Here is an 18200-nt window from a genome sequence, read left to right as displayed (position 1 = left end):
AGGAATTTTTGGCCTCCAGCATGTCCCATGAGAAGGTTTGCCAGCAGCGCTTTCATCTTGCGTGTAGGTGGTTGAGTCCCATCTTGCTGCAGGGCTGTGCTGGGGTTTTCATGTCACCGGTCTGACCCCCAGTAACGGGCGGCTCAAACCCGGCACATGTTGGACTTGTGCTAGTGAGAGGTTATGTGACCATGCCATCCTGGGAGCTGAGGCCTTAATCTTCTTCCCATGTATATTGACTTGTGTTTTGAAAATGCAGCATGCCATATGGCACCTCTGGGCAGAGGACGAGGTTTTCCTGAGAAACGCTGAATCTCTGCATCTCTTCAGGCCACGTCCATCACAGCGGCAGAAACGATGAGGAGAAGCTCCGCCACGTGAAGCTTTTCTCCCCAGGAGCAGGGAGCATTTGGTGACAGTTGACATGACAGACAATGAAAGGGAGAAAACTGATGGGAACAGGGGGCAAAGTAGTGAAGAGGTAGTAATTACTGCCATCGCATTACCTGTGCTGCGGTCCTTCACTCAGCGGCTGGAGGTGGCAGGAGGACACGCACCAGCAGCAGTGGGAAGGGGCCAGAGCACACCGGCTCCCTCCACCCCCCAACCACCGAGAAAATGAATTTTACAGCTCAAGGGAGGATTAGTGCCTCATTAACTCAGGAAAGGGGAAGCCTTCACCAGCCAAGGAGAGAGGAATCGAGTGTCATGTGTGCTTTGAATGAGTGGGACCGGCTTTTTTGCGGGGGTGCCTGCTAAAGGCAGAAAGAAAAATTAAGACATATTTTGTTTTAAATTAAAAATGACTGGCATTCCCCCCACTTCCTGAAAACAGAAAGTAATTTAATTTATTAGTGGTTTATTTTATTTGACAGCCTTTCTATGTACTTGATGCGGTTTGTTACACTGAATTACCCTTTAATAATGGGTATATATAATACCAGAGCCTGCCCTGCAGGTTGGCTCTGTAATTGAAGAAGGGATGCACTGAGGAGGTCTCTGTGCTGTAGAGGATTGCCATGGCAATGCTGGTGGGAGCCGGGTGGTTTAGGCAGACACTGGCTTGGACTCCGCATGCTTCAAAAAAACAAACAAAACGAAGTTTCAGTTGCTGTCACATTGCCCCAGTTGTTGGGCGCTTTCTCTTCACCGTCACTGACCATTGCCATCCTGAGCTGCTCCCTGCCTGCCCAGCTGGGCTCTGGATGGCGTGGCTGTGGCACCCGGAGCAGTCTGTGGGGTCTTCCCTGAGACCACCCTTTCTTTTCCTTTGTTGTACGTTAAGCAGAAATGTAATGCAGGTGTCTGTCAGCCGCTGGAATGGGTCCCCAGGGTGCTGGGAGTTACATTTCTGGAGACCAGGCAGCACACTAGGAAGGACGCAGCCAAGAACAGTCCCGTGGCAGCGAGCGGGATGAGGGAGACGGATGGCTCTTCTCTGCCTGTGGTTTGCGTGTTGGCGAGGGCGCGCGTCAGTGCCGGCACCAGGGTCGAGCCGTCGGCACGGACTCACGTCGGCCTCCCCCGTGGTGGTGGTGTTCCCAGCCGGCTTCAGGGCAGACTTCAGTGGAGCAGAGACTAAGCCCAGGCAAGGGCACAGCCTGCGCTGGGCAGCTGCTCCCCTTGGCTGTCCTGAGACAGGGTTTGCCGTCCGCTGCAAGATTTCTCCTGTCGTGGGACAAGATCCCCAAGCTGGTTTGTGCTTCCAGCGCATTCCTGGCTGCTCCTGCCTCAAAATGTCAGTGTTTTCAGGTTTAAATGCTTATTATTGATACCCTTAAGCAAAAGTTTGCAGCACATGGTGAGAAGGGACACGGGCACTTGATGTTTTCCATAGTCCAGTGCAGATTCTTGCCACTGTAGCAGATAAAAAATCCTGCCTTAACCAAATACTCACGGATGGCCAGGTTTGTTCCTCTTGTGGGGTTTTACCTGGTGATGGACCAAGTTCCAGAGATAAAAAACTCCTCAGAATTTGGGTCTGAAGTAACGTCTGGAGAATTTTCTTAGCTGAAGGGTTTATCTTAGCTCTGTGGTTGTGAGTAGCTGCCATATGAGAATTGGGTAAGGAATTGTGCTGGGGCACTAGAAGTTGCAGATGGCCACGCTACTCTGGCTCAGACCCAGACTGCCCTGGTTGCTGCGCACTGCAGTGCGTGCTGCTGGGCTCCTGCTGGGGACGGGGACTGGCCTGGGGTTTGACCGCGAGGTGCCGTTGGGCCACACAGCATCATCTTGCTGAGTGAAGTCCTCTGCCAAAGTCTTTGCTGTACTTATTTTTGTGCTCAGGGAGGCCTGGTGTAACCATTGAACCCTTTCCCTTTGCACAACTGTTGTGTTTCTGACAGTCTGAATGACAACTCGCTTCCTGTAATCCCTGAGCAAAACGCGAGCCTCCATCCCCAGATGGCTGAGCAGAGTCCTTCAGCGGCAAATGATGCATCATTGACTATGTCAGGCTGAATTAGCAGGCAGGCTCGTCACATTAAGCTCAGGCTCTGAGCTGGCAGTCCCTGTGCTCTAGTGTCACTCGAACTGGCTGTCACACTCCTGTCCCCACCTCTGCAGCCATGGGAAATCTCTTTGGGCAGCACACAGATAATACACACAGTAATGAAGTAGCTTGAGGGAATAGCTTGCTGGCAAACGGGAGCACGGACCGACACCTTTCTAGTGTATTAAGTTGCCTTAAGAGCGTTATGCCTGAAGTTATTACATTGCTCCTTGCATACACTATTCTTACTGCATCTCTCCATCCCCTGATGTTTACATGAGTTATGCTTATTAATCTAAAGGCAAACGCGTGTAGCTCTGTTTCTAGTCCCTCCATCTGTCCCTTCCCTGTGCATTCCCTTTCCTGTCTCTTTTCATGTCTTACCTCCTTCACTTCACTGTGAAGCAAATGCAAGAAGTTAAAAGAAAAATCTGTGCTGACCTGGCTCTCTCAAGAAATATATTTCTGTCAGAAATACTCCAGGAATTTCAGACTTCAGTTAACAGTGACAAAACAAGGCAGAAGTGGGTTTTATTTTTTTTTCAAAGAAGGAACAGTTGCTGCAGCAGAGATCCAAGCCTCGTTTACTGGGCTCTCGCTCCCTTGCTGCAATCTAACCGTACTGGTGCCTCTTTCAAAAGTAAAAGGCTTTCGTGTCTGCTTGTCCTTCTGTTCATACACTTAGAAAGGCGTTAGGTTTCCTTGGTGAGAGCGTGGAGGGTGGGATGGAGCACTGCCAGCCAGAGCTGTGTGGGTGCCCACTGTGTCCATGGGGGCATCCCCCCCAGTGCTGGATGCTGTCATGGGTCGGGTGGGACCGCCAGACCCTGCCCCTGGGTGGTGACGCTCTGCTTCCCATCCCACAGGTACCCGTGCTCCGGCCCATGGACCTGATGGTGGAGGCCACCCCCCGGAGGGTGTTTGCCAACGCGCACACCTATCACATCAACTCCATCTCCGTCAACAGCGACTACGAGACCTACATGTCAGCAGACGATCTGAGGATAAACCTGTGGAACTTTGAAATCACAAATCAAAGTTTTAGTATCCTTTGGCGCGTGGTGCCCTGCGGCCCCTGGGATGGTCCCAGCCTGGCCAAGAGCAGCAATAAGGGAGGTGCCTCGTCTGACAAGTGGGATGTAAGAGCCTTGGGACCGCTGACATGTGCAAATGTCAGTGGGAGAATGAAAAAGCTGGACAGGGAGACAAGTCCCCGGTGGAGGGGGGACCTGTGAGGTCAGGCTCTGAGGGGTGCAGCAGAGCCGTGCCTGTGTCTGCTGTGTTGGTGATCAAGCAGATAGTGCAGCATCTTTCCTGGCCCCGTCCCCGCACCCTGATCACAGTTCCTCCGTACAGGAGCTTCACCCTCTGACAAAGGCTTGCAGGGGCTCAGGAGCACAAAATAGTGCTGTCTGCCATGCATCCAACTACACAACTTCTGAAATCCCCAGTCCCCAGGTGTCATTACCAAGGCGCGTCCCTCTCATCTCTGCCTGTGCTGCTGGGCTGAGTCGTGCCACCGGTGGGACACCGGGATGTCTCTGTCAGGCACATTTGGCCGTCACACCCAAGCCGCTCCCTCTGCGCGCAGGGCTCAGCTGGCATCGTCGGACTGCTGCCTCCCGGTGTGGGTGACACGTTTTTGAATTTTGCCTGCAGCATCTGCGTGGGGCAGGCAGGGGGGTGGGGTCCGCGGGTGATGGAGGAGACAGATGCCTTGGGGAAGACGGAGAGAGGAAATATTAATCGTGCAGTCTCCATTATACCCTGCAGCAGGGTGACAGGCTGCCAGTCACAGTTGTACAAATGAGGTCGTGCCAGTCACCCTTGTAACAGCCACATCAGAAATAATAACAATGGGGCAGTAATCATCGGTGATATTTATATAGTGTTTCCTACTGCGAAATCCCCAGGGCATGTGGCAAATTTAGGTAGCTGGAGAGGATTTCAGCAGTCACAGGCATGTGGCTGGTGGGAGCTCGAAGTGGGTATGGTTGAGCAGGGCTGCAATGTGTGTTGCATTTCAGGAAGAAGGTGAGGAGTACTAAGTTTGGATAAAACCTCAGGGAGTTTAGATGGCCCGAGGGAGTTTGGCTAAGGTGCAAGTGCAGCACCCAAAACGCTTGCTAAGAATTGATGGAGAAACGTCACCACCAGAGAGATGTCCCGTCTCACCAGCCACCCCTGGGCTGTGGTAGTTTTCTGCTGGTTGTCATGCTCTGGCTTTTGTTTCCCCCCATACTGTTTTCAGTGTGGTTACTCACCGTGCCCCGACGCTGCAGTAAAAGACGTTTACTCTGGCCCAGGACAAATGGGCAGAGTCAGGTCTCATGCCGTGCTCCAGGCTGCGGCACCAGAGCTGCGGTCCCTGGCTGAACAGAAAACGTGACGGACGTTAGCTTTCCCCTGCGCTAGCACTGGCTGGTCCTGGCTTAGCACTGCAGTTCTGCCCCAGGACGGTGCTGCTCTCCTGGGAACACCTGGTTTGCACAGGGCGAGGGGAGGCCCAGGTGCCCAGAGACATCAGCAGGAGGGGCAGCGGGAGGAGACCCCACGGGAGGAGCGAGGTCTGGGCCAGACTACGTGGGGCTCCTTGACTTTCCCTGCCAGACATTGTGGACATCAAGCCAGCCAACATGGAGGAGCTGACGGAGGTGATCACGGCCGCTGAGTTCCACCCGCACCACTGCAACACCTTTGTCTACAGCAGCAGCAAAGGCACCATCCGGCTGTGTGACATGCGCACCTCTGCCCTCTGCGACCGCCACGCCAAGTGTGAGTACAGCCCCTGCCAGTGGGACAGTCGGGAGGGGGTCCCCTTTGGGTTAAAAGAGCCCAAAAAAGGGGGTGCGGAGACTGACCTGGGCTCAGGTCTGCCCTGCCACCTTGCTCCGTCCTCCCTCTGGGTGTGCTGGGCTATGGTCCTGTCTGCCCCTGGGCATTCCCATGGCCACCTGCCCTTTGTCCTGCCTGTCCCCAAAAGGAGCAGCTTTCCCTGGGTCCCAGCCCCGTGCCCTTTGGGGGAGCATGTTAAAAACCACACGGTGATGTTTTGGAAGCAGTGGATCCGAGGGGGCACTGGGATGTTGGTGCACAGCGACTATGGAGCTGCCAAAGCCAGAAGATAGGGAGTGCTGTGTTTCTTTAAGCTGTTTGTCCAAATAGCCTCATGTCCTGTTGTCAACTGTGGTTGATGCTGCAGTGGTCAGGATGTGCAGAAAAGCCCCCTCAAAATTTGGAGTAAGCTGGGCAGCCAGGGAGCTTGTCGTTGGTCCTCCCCAGGCTGAAGCGATGAGTGAGCTGCTGCTGAGGCAGCCAGCTAAGCTTGCTTCCTGCTCAGCCTGTATGTGGCAGGAGGTCATTACTGGAAATATTCGCCCTATCAGCAACTGCTCAGTAAAATACCAGCCCAAACACCTACAGCATTTATGGGTGGGCTGGTGAATACCTGTTGCTGTTCTTTGTGGCCTAGCAGTGCCTGGAAGGCAGCTCTGTGCGGAGCGCAGTGTTGTAACTAAGACACAAAGATGGTACAGACCTAAAGGAGTTCGGTATCTCCCTTAAAGACAGTGAAATATGGCAGAAACAAGGGCTGCTGTGCTGTGTGACTGGACAGCTGAACCCCTGTGTCTCCTGTTGTGTTTGAGTTTTCTTCAGAAAATGGCCAATACCTTGTGGGAAGTTAAATCTACATCCAGAGAGCACTTGGGTGTGTTTCAGATTTAGGTTTCCTAGAGGTGATAGGGAATTACATGCCAGCTATTGCTTCTGGGCTTTTGAGCTGCGGTTGCAGTCTGATACCTGTTTTTAAAGTGGAGTAAAGTGGGTGGAGAGGAAAGCTTACATTGCTGACTGGAGATTTGGAAAGATCAAATGTCAGTTTTCCCAAATCCTGAGCAAAACACACCTTTCTATTCTTGCATTTCCCAACTGTGTCTCGCCATCCTACAGTGACGGCTCCCAGCTGAGGATCAGAATACAATTAAGGAGCAAACAAAATTCATTTTCCTGACACTTCAGTGGCAGAACTGCCCCCCACCCAAGCCCCGGCATTTCCCTTTGTTTGGGTACTGCTGCGTCTCTCCAGCCCTTGGCGAGCACACCGGCCAGTGGTGAATCCCGGCTTGGTTTGACCTCTCCCGTGACATTTCCTTATTGATTTCCCTCCATCCCTCAGAAGCATCAGCCTCAGTCAATTGCAGTTCACCAGATGTGTGAGTCGAAATTGAGACGGTTCATCAAAGTTCAAAATGAAAAGCAACATTGGCTTTTGGAGGCGAATCCTCCAACGGAGACATTTAATAACTGTCAATATTTAATAAAAATGCAGAAGATAGCACTGCACATCCCAGTCATGTTTATTTAGATAGATGCAGTTTGCTGCTCGGGGCCAGCTTTTACTTATGTGCTTCTCTTATTAAATTTTGTTTGCCCATTTTATTTGAGGCTGTTGAGATCTGTGACATTGTGTGTGTTACCTCCAGCCGTGTAGCTGGGCTAAGAGAGAACCTCAGCTTCCATATAGAAATGCCTGCTCCGCAGGGGTGTGGGATGCATGTGCTACAACACTAAGAGGGGCAGTGGTCCTGCGAGGGGCACACCATGCGCAAAGAAGTTGCGTGCGTTGTCTGAAGGACCACTGAATGTCTGAAGGATCAGGATTCCTGCAGCAGCTGGCAACACCGGCAAAAGTAATCCTGTTTGAAAAGCATATGGGAAAGTGAGGAAAAACCCTGTTGGGGGTTACTACAGTTATTTCCCCGTAGCAAAAGGCATTGGGCTTTCCACTTTTTTTTTTTTAAGGAGCCACTTGTGATTGTACCTACTGAACTCCTGAAACAAAAGGCTCAAAGTACAGCCCATTTCCCAAAGGGGGACCTTTGCCGCCTTGTCTTTTCACTGCTGACTGCCTTACAGCAACACTACCAATCATTTATTCTTTGCTGAAAAAAGTTTCAGCTTTGGTGAGAAATAAGAAGCACACAAAGCAGCTTTGATAAGGTAACTGACAGCTTACAGATTTTACCCTCCAATATTGCAGTGTTTCTAAAACAGGCCTTGTATTTGGGCAGGCACTGCTGCCTTTTCGGGGAGCCTCAGTGAGGAAGACCCAGCCAGACTCTGCATCGCTGCGGCTTTCCAAGCACATGGCGGAAAGGCTGCCGGTCTCCCTGAGGAGCAGGATCACCTCATGGGCCATGCAGCCCTTATTGGCCATCTCGGGGTTTTGTTTGGTCTGTGTCCTCACGGGGGTGGGCTGCTGGGGAAGGAGGACTGGCAGGGGGAGCCAGCGTGGGGAGGGCAGCTCCTGCGCAGTGTCAAGGGAAAATAGATTTGTTGTGTAACAGAGAATTAGTGCTCAGAAATCCTTTCCGTAAGCTCAGCAGCCCAGATCTGCTTCTGTTACAGGAGCAAAGCCACACAAAAGCCTTCAGCCGGGAAGCAAAAATAGCTCTCCCGAGCCCCTGCCCTGCCCAGCTGCGCGCTTTGGTTCTCAGACCCACTCCACTCCGCTGTTGGGGACTGGGGGGCACTGCCTGTGTGCTGTGACCCCAGTCCTGGCAGAGCCCTGCTGCTCCCAGCGCCAGGACCGGAGAGAGTCCAGACATCCCATGGAGGAGCGGGCGGCTGTGGTCCTGCTGCCTGGAGGCCGTGGGGACGGTGCTGGCAGGGTCTGGGGACAGCAGGGTCCAGCCACTCTGCAGACAGCAGCTCCCCCCCATCGTGCCTCGGGGCTGCCAGGGCCTGAGTTGGTGCTCAAAGCAGGCTGCCAGAAGCACTTTGTTAATTTGTACCTCATCTGTGAGGAAGAGGAACACGTTTTGTTGCCTCACTACAGATAGGAAGAGTGAGGCAGAAAAGCGAATCACTCAAGTTCATGTGGAAAATTGGCACCAGACTAGTAACTTCTGCTCCTTAGCCCATGGTTGCAAGGCTCCTGCACCTCTGGGCCGAAAGCGGATTGCAGAGTTGATTTTTTCCAATATAAAGCAAAGCTCAGTTCTCTGCTTGTGCTAGCTTAGCTTTTCCTCAGTGATGATCGTGATTAATTTTGTGCTTAGGTGAACTATCGGTAGAGTTTTGACTTTTTTATTTGAAGCAAGAGAAGAAGCAGACGGCTAATGTATTTGCCCATGCAAGCACTGCTCCACTGTGCTTCCAGGTTTCCACTGGGGCCCTGTTTATTACCAGATTAACTGGAGCCTCGGCTGAAATCCAGAGGGGTCAGATGCCTTGCCCGGGGCTTACACGCTAAGTGGCTCCATCACTTTTAGTGCACAGGGCAGACGGGCCACCTTGCACACGTGAGTGACGTGCAGCCCCCGGGCCAGAGTCCCCCTCGCTCCCTGACCTGCAGGTGCTGCCCGAGGGTGGGCAGCGTTCGGGGTGTGCAAGGGACCCCGCGGCACAGGCAGCAGCACGCAGGAGGCAGCGCAGGCGAGCCAGAGCCCAGCAGAGATGGCGATGTGGCTTTGCCCATGCCGGTGCTCTGTCAGAGGAGGTATGTCTCATGCAGGTTAATACGGACCCGTGCTGAAACACAGCCACCAGTTAAACCCACAGCATGCTTGCTGGTGGCCAGTCCTGGTTACACCCCAAAAGCTCAGCAGGGAGTAACTACCGTGTAGGACTCGCCTGCTCAAGCAGAGCTCGGATTGATTGATCCAAAGTCCTTTTATCTGGCAGGTCACTTAATGCAGCTGGTCATCTGGTGCAACCTGAAACTCAGGTTGCACAGAAGAGGGGGAGAGGAGAAGAGAGAGGGGAGTTGGGCTTTGCTAGCTCTGTCTTTCCAGAGAGGAGAGTACAAGGGAAAATAGCCACATCAGGACTAAACTAACTTCTCCGACCTAGGCGTGTGGGTCTGGGGAGATGCTCCCAGCGCTGCTGTTGTCTGCAGGGTGCTGTGGCTGAGCAGAGGGTTTTCCCGCAGCAGCTGCCTGCCCTGACTTGAGATGCTCAATGTCCCGCCAGGTAATGGTCTGGCCTTGCCAGTAGGTGATCCTGCCGCTTGGCTAGCCGGTGTTCTCTAAACACCTGGAGAGGCTTGGCCTCTTCCCCTGGAAATCACCTTTGCCAGCTCGGAGGAGAGGCTCTGAGCCATGTATCCTGGGCTGCTGCATACCATTGGGACAGACAGGGATGAAACTAAAGAGTGCCAACTCTGCAAAGCCAAACCAGGCTCCAGCAAAACACATTTATTCCCATGTTCCTGCTAACATCATGTTCTCTTTACCTATTTTTTCAGCTAAGCCTTTTATAGAGGAAAAAGGTTATAGAAGTAGAGCACAGAGATCTGATTCCCTGTTAGAAAACTCACTTCTTTGTGTAGACAAAGCCAGCACTGGGAGTCTGCGGGGTGAGCTGAGCTGAGTTCTCATTGTCCCAAGTTTTGGTTGGAACAGAGTTGAGCTGGTAGTGTCACCCACAGAAACTAATCATCTCCTTCCTCCAACCCCTCGCAGGAGTTAAGGGTGTCCTGATGCACAGAATAATAGGCGTGGCAAGACCTCAAGCTATGAATTAACTAGTCGGTTGTGCAAAATCTCCAGGGGAGTGAAGAACAAGCCTCTTGTGCCACCCTGAGCTCATTTAGCAAAGCAGGAAACTTCTTTGCCTTTGCAACACTCTCCTGTCTTCATCTGAAATCAAAACTTCCACCTGCTGAATCATTTGCTTCTAACAGGGTGAGTGTTGGGGCTGAGCTGAGAGGTGACACTGAGCCCAGAGAGGGACCTGAGTGACAGCCACGGCCCCAGCCTGGGCTTGGTGATGGTGCAGTGCAGCTTTGCTGTGCTTTCATTTTCCAGTCTACATTCCTAACTGTCATGATTAGAGTTTAAATGAGGGGCAAGAAAATACAGAACTTGAATTGGTGTTAAATTTATTGATGAGTGGTTGAATTTATTGATGAGTAAAAAAAAGCCATTTGCTTTGAAGCTGCCCCGACAGAGGATCCCTCTGGCTGAGGGGTGCTCCAGTGCAGGGCGAGTGCGGAGGCAGCAGCTTGGGAAGATCACCTCCAGAAGTGTCTGAACAATTGCTCTCTGCATTGGTTGGTCTGGTTTTTGCTTTCCAGTATCAAAGCCCTAGTACGGCCAGCAAGGTGACCAGGGCAGGGAAAATGCAGTTAACCCCTGCCAGACTTCACCTCTTAGCTGCTCTGAATTTTAAGTCATCAGCGGCTCCTCTGCACTGGACAGCATACGGGACTGGATCCTGCGCTGGACTCTGTTGTGCATGGCTGGATCCTGCACTAGACTCGGTGCAGGGCTAGATCCTGCCTTCTCGCCCTGTGTACAAGTTCCTCAGTACAGAGGAGGTGCTGCACGGGACCCCCTTGCTCTCCTCCAGGGCTGGGGCTGATGCTTCAACCCTGCCCCAGTCCCTTCCTGGGCATTGCTGCAGCCTGCGCTCCTCGGTGCCAGTTCCCCCACAGGCACGAGGGGACGGATGAGCTCCGCTGCTGCTCAGGCAGGACCCGGAGGACAGGGAATTGCCGGAGGAGGGAGCAGCAGGGTGCTGGTGGGGAGCAGATGTGATGTCGTGCCAGCAGGAACGTTCCTAGGGGGATGCGGTACCTGGCATCAGAGAGCTGTTCCTGCCCCTCTTCCTGCCGCAGTCATCTCACCCTTGCCAACTTGTCTCGGTGCTGCCTCAGCTCTTGGGTTCATTCTCTGAGGCCTTTCCTGTTTGATAGTTGATCTGTAATTTAGCATGTTCTACTTCTACTGTATCAGCAACAATTTCCTCTTGCCCCTGTACTTTAAACTGAACACCTCCAGCCTTGACATGAGCTCGCATACGTGCATCCGTGACGGAAATGCAGCCATTAAAACAAGCCTCATGAAGCCAGCCAACCTGGTGTGAGCAAACCTGTGATGATTACAGCGAAGACAAGTCGTGGCATTCAGATGCTCTCCACAGACTGCCTCAGATCTTTATTTTCTCTTGTCGCTGTCACTTCTCTTATTTAAAAAACCTGACGTGTCATCAGATTTCCTGGTGGTGATTAAAGGACCCAGAGCTGGGTCCTGCTGTGGGCAATGCCATTTCTGATTTGTAGAGAGATCATTTATCCTGGCACTTCAGGCATTTTTTCCGCCATACTCAGGAGTTCAGGCACTGGTACCACAGGGCTCAGCGAGGGGATGATAAACCTGAGCAAACACCGTGCTCAGTGTGGTATTGTGCAGGGCACGCTGCCTCTGGGGTGTGGAGCGGCCAGGCCGGCTGCTGGCACATTCCCTGTTCTGGTCGCTGGTGGATCGGAGCCAACAGCCGCCGTGGTGGAGGGTTTGTAGCAGAGCCTCGGCACTGGGGACAAGGGGTGGACAAACGCAGCTGGCGACTGGCTTTTTCTCCAGTAAAGGAGTGAAGCAATGCAAGCTTATCCATGTTACCCAGCAGTATCCTTTAATGCTGCGCTGGAGAGCTGTCTGTAGAAGTGGGAAGAGGAGGCTGGACAGATGTCCCTGCATCGGCAGCATCTCTCTTGATGCATCTCTGTTTTTTAAAGCCATACTTGCCCAGCTGATGTTACTTTGAAATCAAATTTGTAAATACATTTGATTTGGAACTTCATCGGTCTCCCTCAAACTGTTCAAAGTGTGATGTATTCAAAGACTGATCTGATTAAAACTGTAGGTTGCAGTGGCTATAAAATACTTACATTGACGTTCAGTTACACTGCACATTGATTTCTGGAGAGCAGAAGTGATGTGCAAGGCTCTAAATCTTCTGGGCTTCTGTGGTGCTGTTGCTTATTGCACGCTTTAAAAACAAAGGAGCTTCAGTTGTGCCAGGTCCTTAAACTACAGGCATTTGTCTGGTCTGTGCCCAACCCAGAAGTGGGGAGCGTTCACCCAGCCTGCTGTGGGGACGCAGGTGCCTCTGCTCGGCACAGCGGGGCAGGCAGCCCTGGGGCCGGAGAGCATTGGGATGTTGGCGGTGGCTGCCCCAGGACACTGGCTTAGTGCTGCCTCTAGGTCTCCACAGCCAAACCGGAGCCTCCTTTGCTGTGCAGCAGCGTGGCTCCGGGGATGCCCGCTCTCCTCCCGGGAGCATCCTGCAGTGCTGGGGCAGCCTGCCCATCGGCTGATGCCGGGTCTTGTCTCTTCTGCAGTTTTCGAAGAGCCCGAAGACCCAAGTAACCGGTCGTTTTTTTCTGAGATCATCTCCTCAATCTCCGATGTCAAATTCAGCCACAGTGGGAGGTATATCATGACCCGGGACTATCTCACCGTCAAGGTGTGGGACCTGAACATGGAGAACCGGCCCATCGAGACCTACCAGGTGAGTGTGGCACAGCCGGGCACCTGCAGCAGTTGGGCACCCACAGTGCTCCTGCCCAAGCCATGCTCCCGGGCCGGTGGCAGGGGGGATGGGTACAAACTTGATGGATGGGGGCGTCATGCCGTTAAATCACAGAAAGCAAACGAAGAACTCTTAAATGTGGGCTCGAGTGGCCTGGTGAATTGTAAACCCTATCCCCAGGTTGGGTGTCGGTGAGAAGGGGAAGCTCAGGTGCCAGCAGCCAGCACGGGAGGCAAGCGTCAGGGCAGACCAGCAGTCCTTGCCATACTCTGCCAGGGGACGTGCCCTGGTGCTGGCCGGTGCTGGCCGAGCCACACGTGGAGCAGTGGTGGTGCTGCTGCGTACAGTGAGAAGGTGGCCAGCAAGGGCATGCAATAACGGGCCGTGCCAACACTGCCTGGCCTGGCTGTGAAGAGCACGGGGCTGGGCTGGGTCCTTCAGCCACCGGCAAGCGCCGGGCTGGCGTTTGCTGGCCGCTGGGCTCTGCCTGTCGGTGTTGCGGCCTCATGCCCCATCCCTCCCTGCCGGCAGGTTCACGACTACCTGCGGAGCAAGCTCTGCTCGCTCTACGAGAACGACTGCATCTTCGACAAGTTCGAGTGTGTCTGGAACGGGTCTGACAGGTGAGCAGTTCGGCAGCGCGGCTCCACCCCAGCGCCCAGCCCTGCGGGTGCCGACTTTGGCCCAGAGGGTGCACGCTTTGGGAGGCCCAGTGACTCCCATGTCCCCCCTGTGGTGCCTTCCCCGGCCTTTGGCTGGGTGCCGGGTCTGGAGAGTTTCCTGTGGGTACAACAGGGATCACCTGAACCCACAGCCCCATACCCAAGCGCTGCTGAGGGTGTCTGATGGGGACCCATCTCTCCCGTGGACGGGTTTGGTTCCTGTCTCCATTTCACCCACACCTGGAGGAGGGTGATGATGCGTTTGGCTCCTGATTGCCCAAATCTGGGGATGACAACTACCCACACATCAAGCACACTGAACCAGGTAGCAGAAAGCATGCAAGACCAGTTGATGTGGCAGGATTGCCACATTTCTTCCTCTGAACCATCAGAGCAAGTTAAAGAGGCACAACTGGGTCTGAAGCCGAAATTCCAAATCTAATCCAAATCTCATTATGCCTCTGGATATTCAGTCTGCCTCTAGTCACGAGGCAGTTTGCCCCTAAAAAGGTGTGAAAAATCATTCAGTTCAGGTCAGCTAAATAGTCACCATAAAGACTGATCGCTGTATGCATTGTTATCCTGAAAGGAATTGCCTTCCCATGCACGTTCCCTGGGTTAAGGAGAAGGACACAGCGACATGGCTTCACTGGCAGAGCCTGAGCCTTTTGGTGCAGGAGGGAGCACAAGCTGCCTGGCATCTTGGTTGTGCCCCATGTCCTGTGGGGCCTGTGCTGGGCAGGTCTGGGGTATCGCAGCTGGGTGGGTGGCGGGGGCCAGGGCCACGCACGGTGACCTGACTTTCTTCCCTCCTCACAGCGTCATCATGACCGGCTCCTACAACAACTTCTTCCGCATGTTCGACCGCAACACCAAGCGCGACGTGACACTGGAGGCCTCGCGGGAGAACAGCAAACCCCGCGCCATCCTCAAGCCCCGCAAAGTCTGTGTGGGCGGCAAGCGGAGGAAAGACGAAATTAGCGTGGACAGTCTGGACTTTAGCAAAAAGATCCTGCATACAGCTTGGCACCCCTCCGAGAATATCATTGCCGTGGCAGCAACAAATAACCTGTATATATTCCAGGACAAGGTTAACTAGGAGGACAAGTTGTTCTTTAGGAATCTCATGTACTGAATACTAGTAAACACAAGATTTCAAATGTTTCTTTTCTTTCTTTCTTTTTTTTTCCTTTTCCTTCCTATTCTTTTGTTCAGTTATGCTCTGCAGATAGCAGTTGTGCAGAGGCGAGCACTCCTGCACCCCCTGGCACCTGGGGCAGTGCAGGGCACAGCCAGCAGACACCAGATTTCTCTTTATTTATGTGTTGAGAGCTAAGATGTAATGTGGGGCAGCTGGGGAGGTGTTAGGTTTTTGCTATCCCGGTGTCCCCAGGCGGCACTGGGGTGGCTGTAACTGCCTGCAGATGGATGAGCATGGCGATGCGGCAGTGTGGGCTGTCAGCAGTCGGCTGGGGAGGAGACGGGGAGGGGGGCATGCAGTGTGTGCGGGGGCACACGCTGCCCTTCGGGGGCTCTAGTTACAGCAGTCCCGCTCTGATTGCTTTAAACTTGATCCTAGAAATATTCCACCTGTTGCGTTGCAAGATCAGAATGTCGTCCCCTCTGCCATTTTTCACCTTTGTCTTTTTATTATTATTATTTTGTGTTTTTACCAACAGAGACAGCAAAACCAAATGTAAAATGGAAAAGTTCAGATTTGCAATGGACAAGCTTATTGGGGGGGATCTGCTGCGCACCGAGATGTGTCTGCTGTAGCCAGGCTCCTACCTTCCCCCCCACCCCACAGAAACTCTCCTAAGGATTTGGCTTTGTAGATACTGTGGTGCCTTTTTTGGTATATGAAATACCTTTGTAAATGATGCTTCCAAACTGCATTGATTGCAAACCAAATTGAACCTGGGCTTTTCTTCTGCATTTCTTGTCTTTTGCTTTGGTCATTTTTACTTGTTCTGTTTGTGTAAGCTCTTGCATGTTGTGACTCTCTCTCTCTCTCTCTCTCTCTCTCTTTATTTATTTGATTTTTTTAAAGATAAAGTATAAGTTGCTAATTTATGACCTTCTAAAAAAGAATCCAACCATATATTGCTGTTATCACCTGACTGCTTCAGACAGAAGCTGTCTGTCATCCTACATTATAATAATGATAATAATAATAAAAACAATAACTCTTCCTCTTTGCATGGCAAGGCTGCCCCTTTCTACTCTAAAGATTGTTCAGGGCCCTCTTTTACCTGAGCAACTGTTCCATAAAAAAAAAAAAAAAGAGCTACTTAATTTTCAGTCAATCTGAAAACTGCTCCTGCAACAAAAAGAAAATGAACAAATAGTCAATTAAAAAAATTGAACATTGTCACTTTAGAAGTGGCTCCATAAGGGTGGCCCTGCTGTGCATCCCTTCCGCGGAGGCAGCGGGCATCCTACCAGCGCCTGCATCCTTGCAGGGATGTTTACACGACTCTCTAAGGGCAAAGTGCTCTCTGGGGACAGCCTCTCTGCGAGGCACCACGAGGATTCCCAGCGTGTCCCACAATGGCCTCCCAGCTCCTACACCGGTCAAGGGAGACGAACTGCCGCTTACTCAAGGAGCGCAGGGACCGCGCGGAAAACCAGGAGCTGTGCAGCGGTGGGGACCCCGGCTGGGCCCTGGGCCAGGGGAGGCTGCTGCCCCAGCCCCTGGGACGGATCCTTGGGGTGCTGACCTGCTGGGGCGCCCCATCCCCACCTCGCACGCCTGCGCAGGGCAGCAGCGGGGAGAGCTTGCTGCCTTCAGAGGAGGGAACACAAGGGAAAAAACAAAGTGCACTGGCTTATAAATTTATTACAAGCGATGGCTTTCAGGAGTAACTTTTTTTTTTTTAAATGAAATGGTAAAAAAAAAAATAGCAAGAGTAAATGAACCATTTTTTTAAAAAAAATGTTCTTTTTTTGGTTCCTGTAAAGAAAGCCTGCACTCTGGTATCAGAAGTAAAGTTGTCCCAAATGTGTCTTTGTGTGGAGTTGCTGCTTGTGCCTCTCGCATGGTGGGTGACGGTAGCTCTGTGGCACCCAGATGGTGTCTGAAGAAGGTCCCTGGTCTGAGGTCTGTGCCAGGTCTGTGCTGATGAGGGATGGTTGAGGGGGTCCCCGAGACCCAAGGGATTCTGCATCCCTGCTGAGGCTAGAGGACATCGGGGCAGTGGATAATTTGGAGACCAGTGAGTGGGAATACAGCCTCCCCATCCAGCTGGACACACCGTGGCGAGGCTCAATCCTTAGGCTGTGGTGGGGCTGAGCAAACATCCCGCCAGTCCCACATCTGCCACTGGGAGGGGGTGTGGGAACCCAGAGATGCATAAAGTGGGATGTCACCTCCTTGTCCAGTGGTTGCACAAGGCAGGTATCGCTGTGGCTTTGTCACCCATGGCCCTGTCCCGCTTAGGATGCATTTGTGCATGGGTGGGGAGGGTTAGTGCTGGGCATGGCATGGGCCGTAGTGCTGGGGAGGTCGCAGCCATGTCGGAGCGACTGCCACCACCCTCAGCCAGGCAGAATACCTGCTTTTGGAAACAACGCTGTCCAACGGCATCCTGCACCCACTTACCCAGAAATCATGTCTACGAAATTCACGGTGACCATCCATACGGAGGGATGGTTGGTGTTGTGCCCATCTGTTGCAGGTGGTTGCTGTTCTCCCCGGTACAGCCACGCACACAGAGCCCTGCTCACAGCCCAGCAGGGTCGGTGGCCTTTCCCACGAGGGGAAGGTGCCGTTTGCCTCATTTCTGCACAGGCGCTGTGTTGCCCTGAGGGAGAGCGCAGTAGTTCCTGAACATGCCGGGGTGAAGCAAGGGAGCGGGGTGCACGCCACGGCTGGTGCCGGTGCCATGCAGGGGACGTGGTGGGGAGGAGCCGCCATGGCTGGCCATGCCTGTGCTTCGTCCCGGGGGGCTGCCTGGTGCGGCAGCCACCATCAGCACAACCTGCGAGTGGCGGAGCCCCCACCGTGCGCTCAGATGCCAGGGAGGCATTAATTCCCTTTTCACGGCTTGGCTAAGTGCAGTGGGGTGGATAGGCTTGGGGTTTGCTTTCTTTTAAAACAGTCCCTTCTGCTCATCTGCAGCCTGCAGCAGCAAGGCAAAAGTGATGGGGAGCTTGAGGGGCACCGAGGAGGGGAGATGCCCGTAACCAGGCTGGGACCCAGTTGTATTCAGTAACTGCAATTGAGCTCTACATCAGTCAGTGAAGCAGTCACTCACGATGGCCCTTGATGTGCAGAAAGCAAAAATGCTGAATGCTTTCTGCAGCAGTAGAGGGGCATTTGAGAGTACTAAGGGATGCTGTATTGAGGGGCAGCGTGCATGCCATGCGAGCAGTGCTGGATGATGCCATGTGCGGGGTGCTGCCCGGTGCAGGCAGTGTCTGAGGGGCAGGCTGCTGCCTGACAGCCCACAATCGATGTCCTGCTCACTCATGCAGGGAGCAACATTATCGCATCCCAGATATTAGCCCCGTGGCCCAACCTCAGCACTAAATATCTCCAATAACAGGGCTATATGGAGTGACAAGGGCTATTATTCTTACCCTGCAGCCTGGCTTCTGGAAAATGGAGCTGCTGGACCTTCTGTCCGGTGACAGTGCCTGGGGAACGAGTTGGACCCCATCGAAACCACCTGGCATCGGACTGGCTCAGCAGAGTGAGGCAGGAGATGAGCACTTCCATTTATCCA

At 53.1% G+C, this 18200-nt stretch overlaps 1 protein-coding gene across 2 annotated transcripts in view; it reads left to right on the top strand.

Annotated features, from left to right (window-relative positions):
• The window catches only part of LOC126051110 (serine/threonine-protein phosphatase 2A 55 kDa regulatory subunit B beta isoform), a 108680-nt gene extending 92329 nt beyond the window's left edge, over positions 1-16351 (top strand). For both annotated transcript variants that reach the window (XM_049829862.1, XM_049829863.1), the window contains exons 5-9: positions 3361-3538; positions 5105-5269; positions 12621-12790; positions 13343-13434; positions 14293-16351. In XM_049829862.1, coding sequence (XP_049685819.1) covers positions 3361-3538; positions 5105-5269; positions 12621-12790; positions 13343-13434; positions 14293-14572 — 885 coding nt within the window. In that variant the 3' untranslated portion in view covers positions 14573-16351. The remainder of the gene's footprint in view (positions 1-3360; positions 3539-5104; positions 5270-12620; positions 12791-13342; positions 13435-14292) is intronic.
• The last annotated feature ends 1849 nt before the right edge of the window (positions 16352-18200 follow it).

The sequence above is a fragment of the Accipiter gentilis genome, chromosome 26 (genome assembly GCF_929443795.1).
Source record: "Accipiter gentilis chromosome 26, bAccGen1.1, whole genome shotgun sequence".
In the NCBI taxonomy this organism is placed as follows: Eukaryota; Metazoa; Chordata; class Aves; order Accipitriformes; family Accipitridae; genus Astur; species Astur gentilis.
Note: the sequence above shows the minus strand (reverse complement) of the source record. Positions and strands in the feature narration are given on the sequence as shown.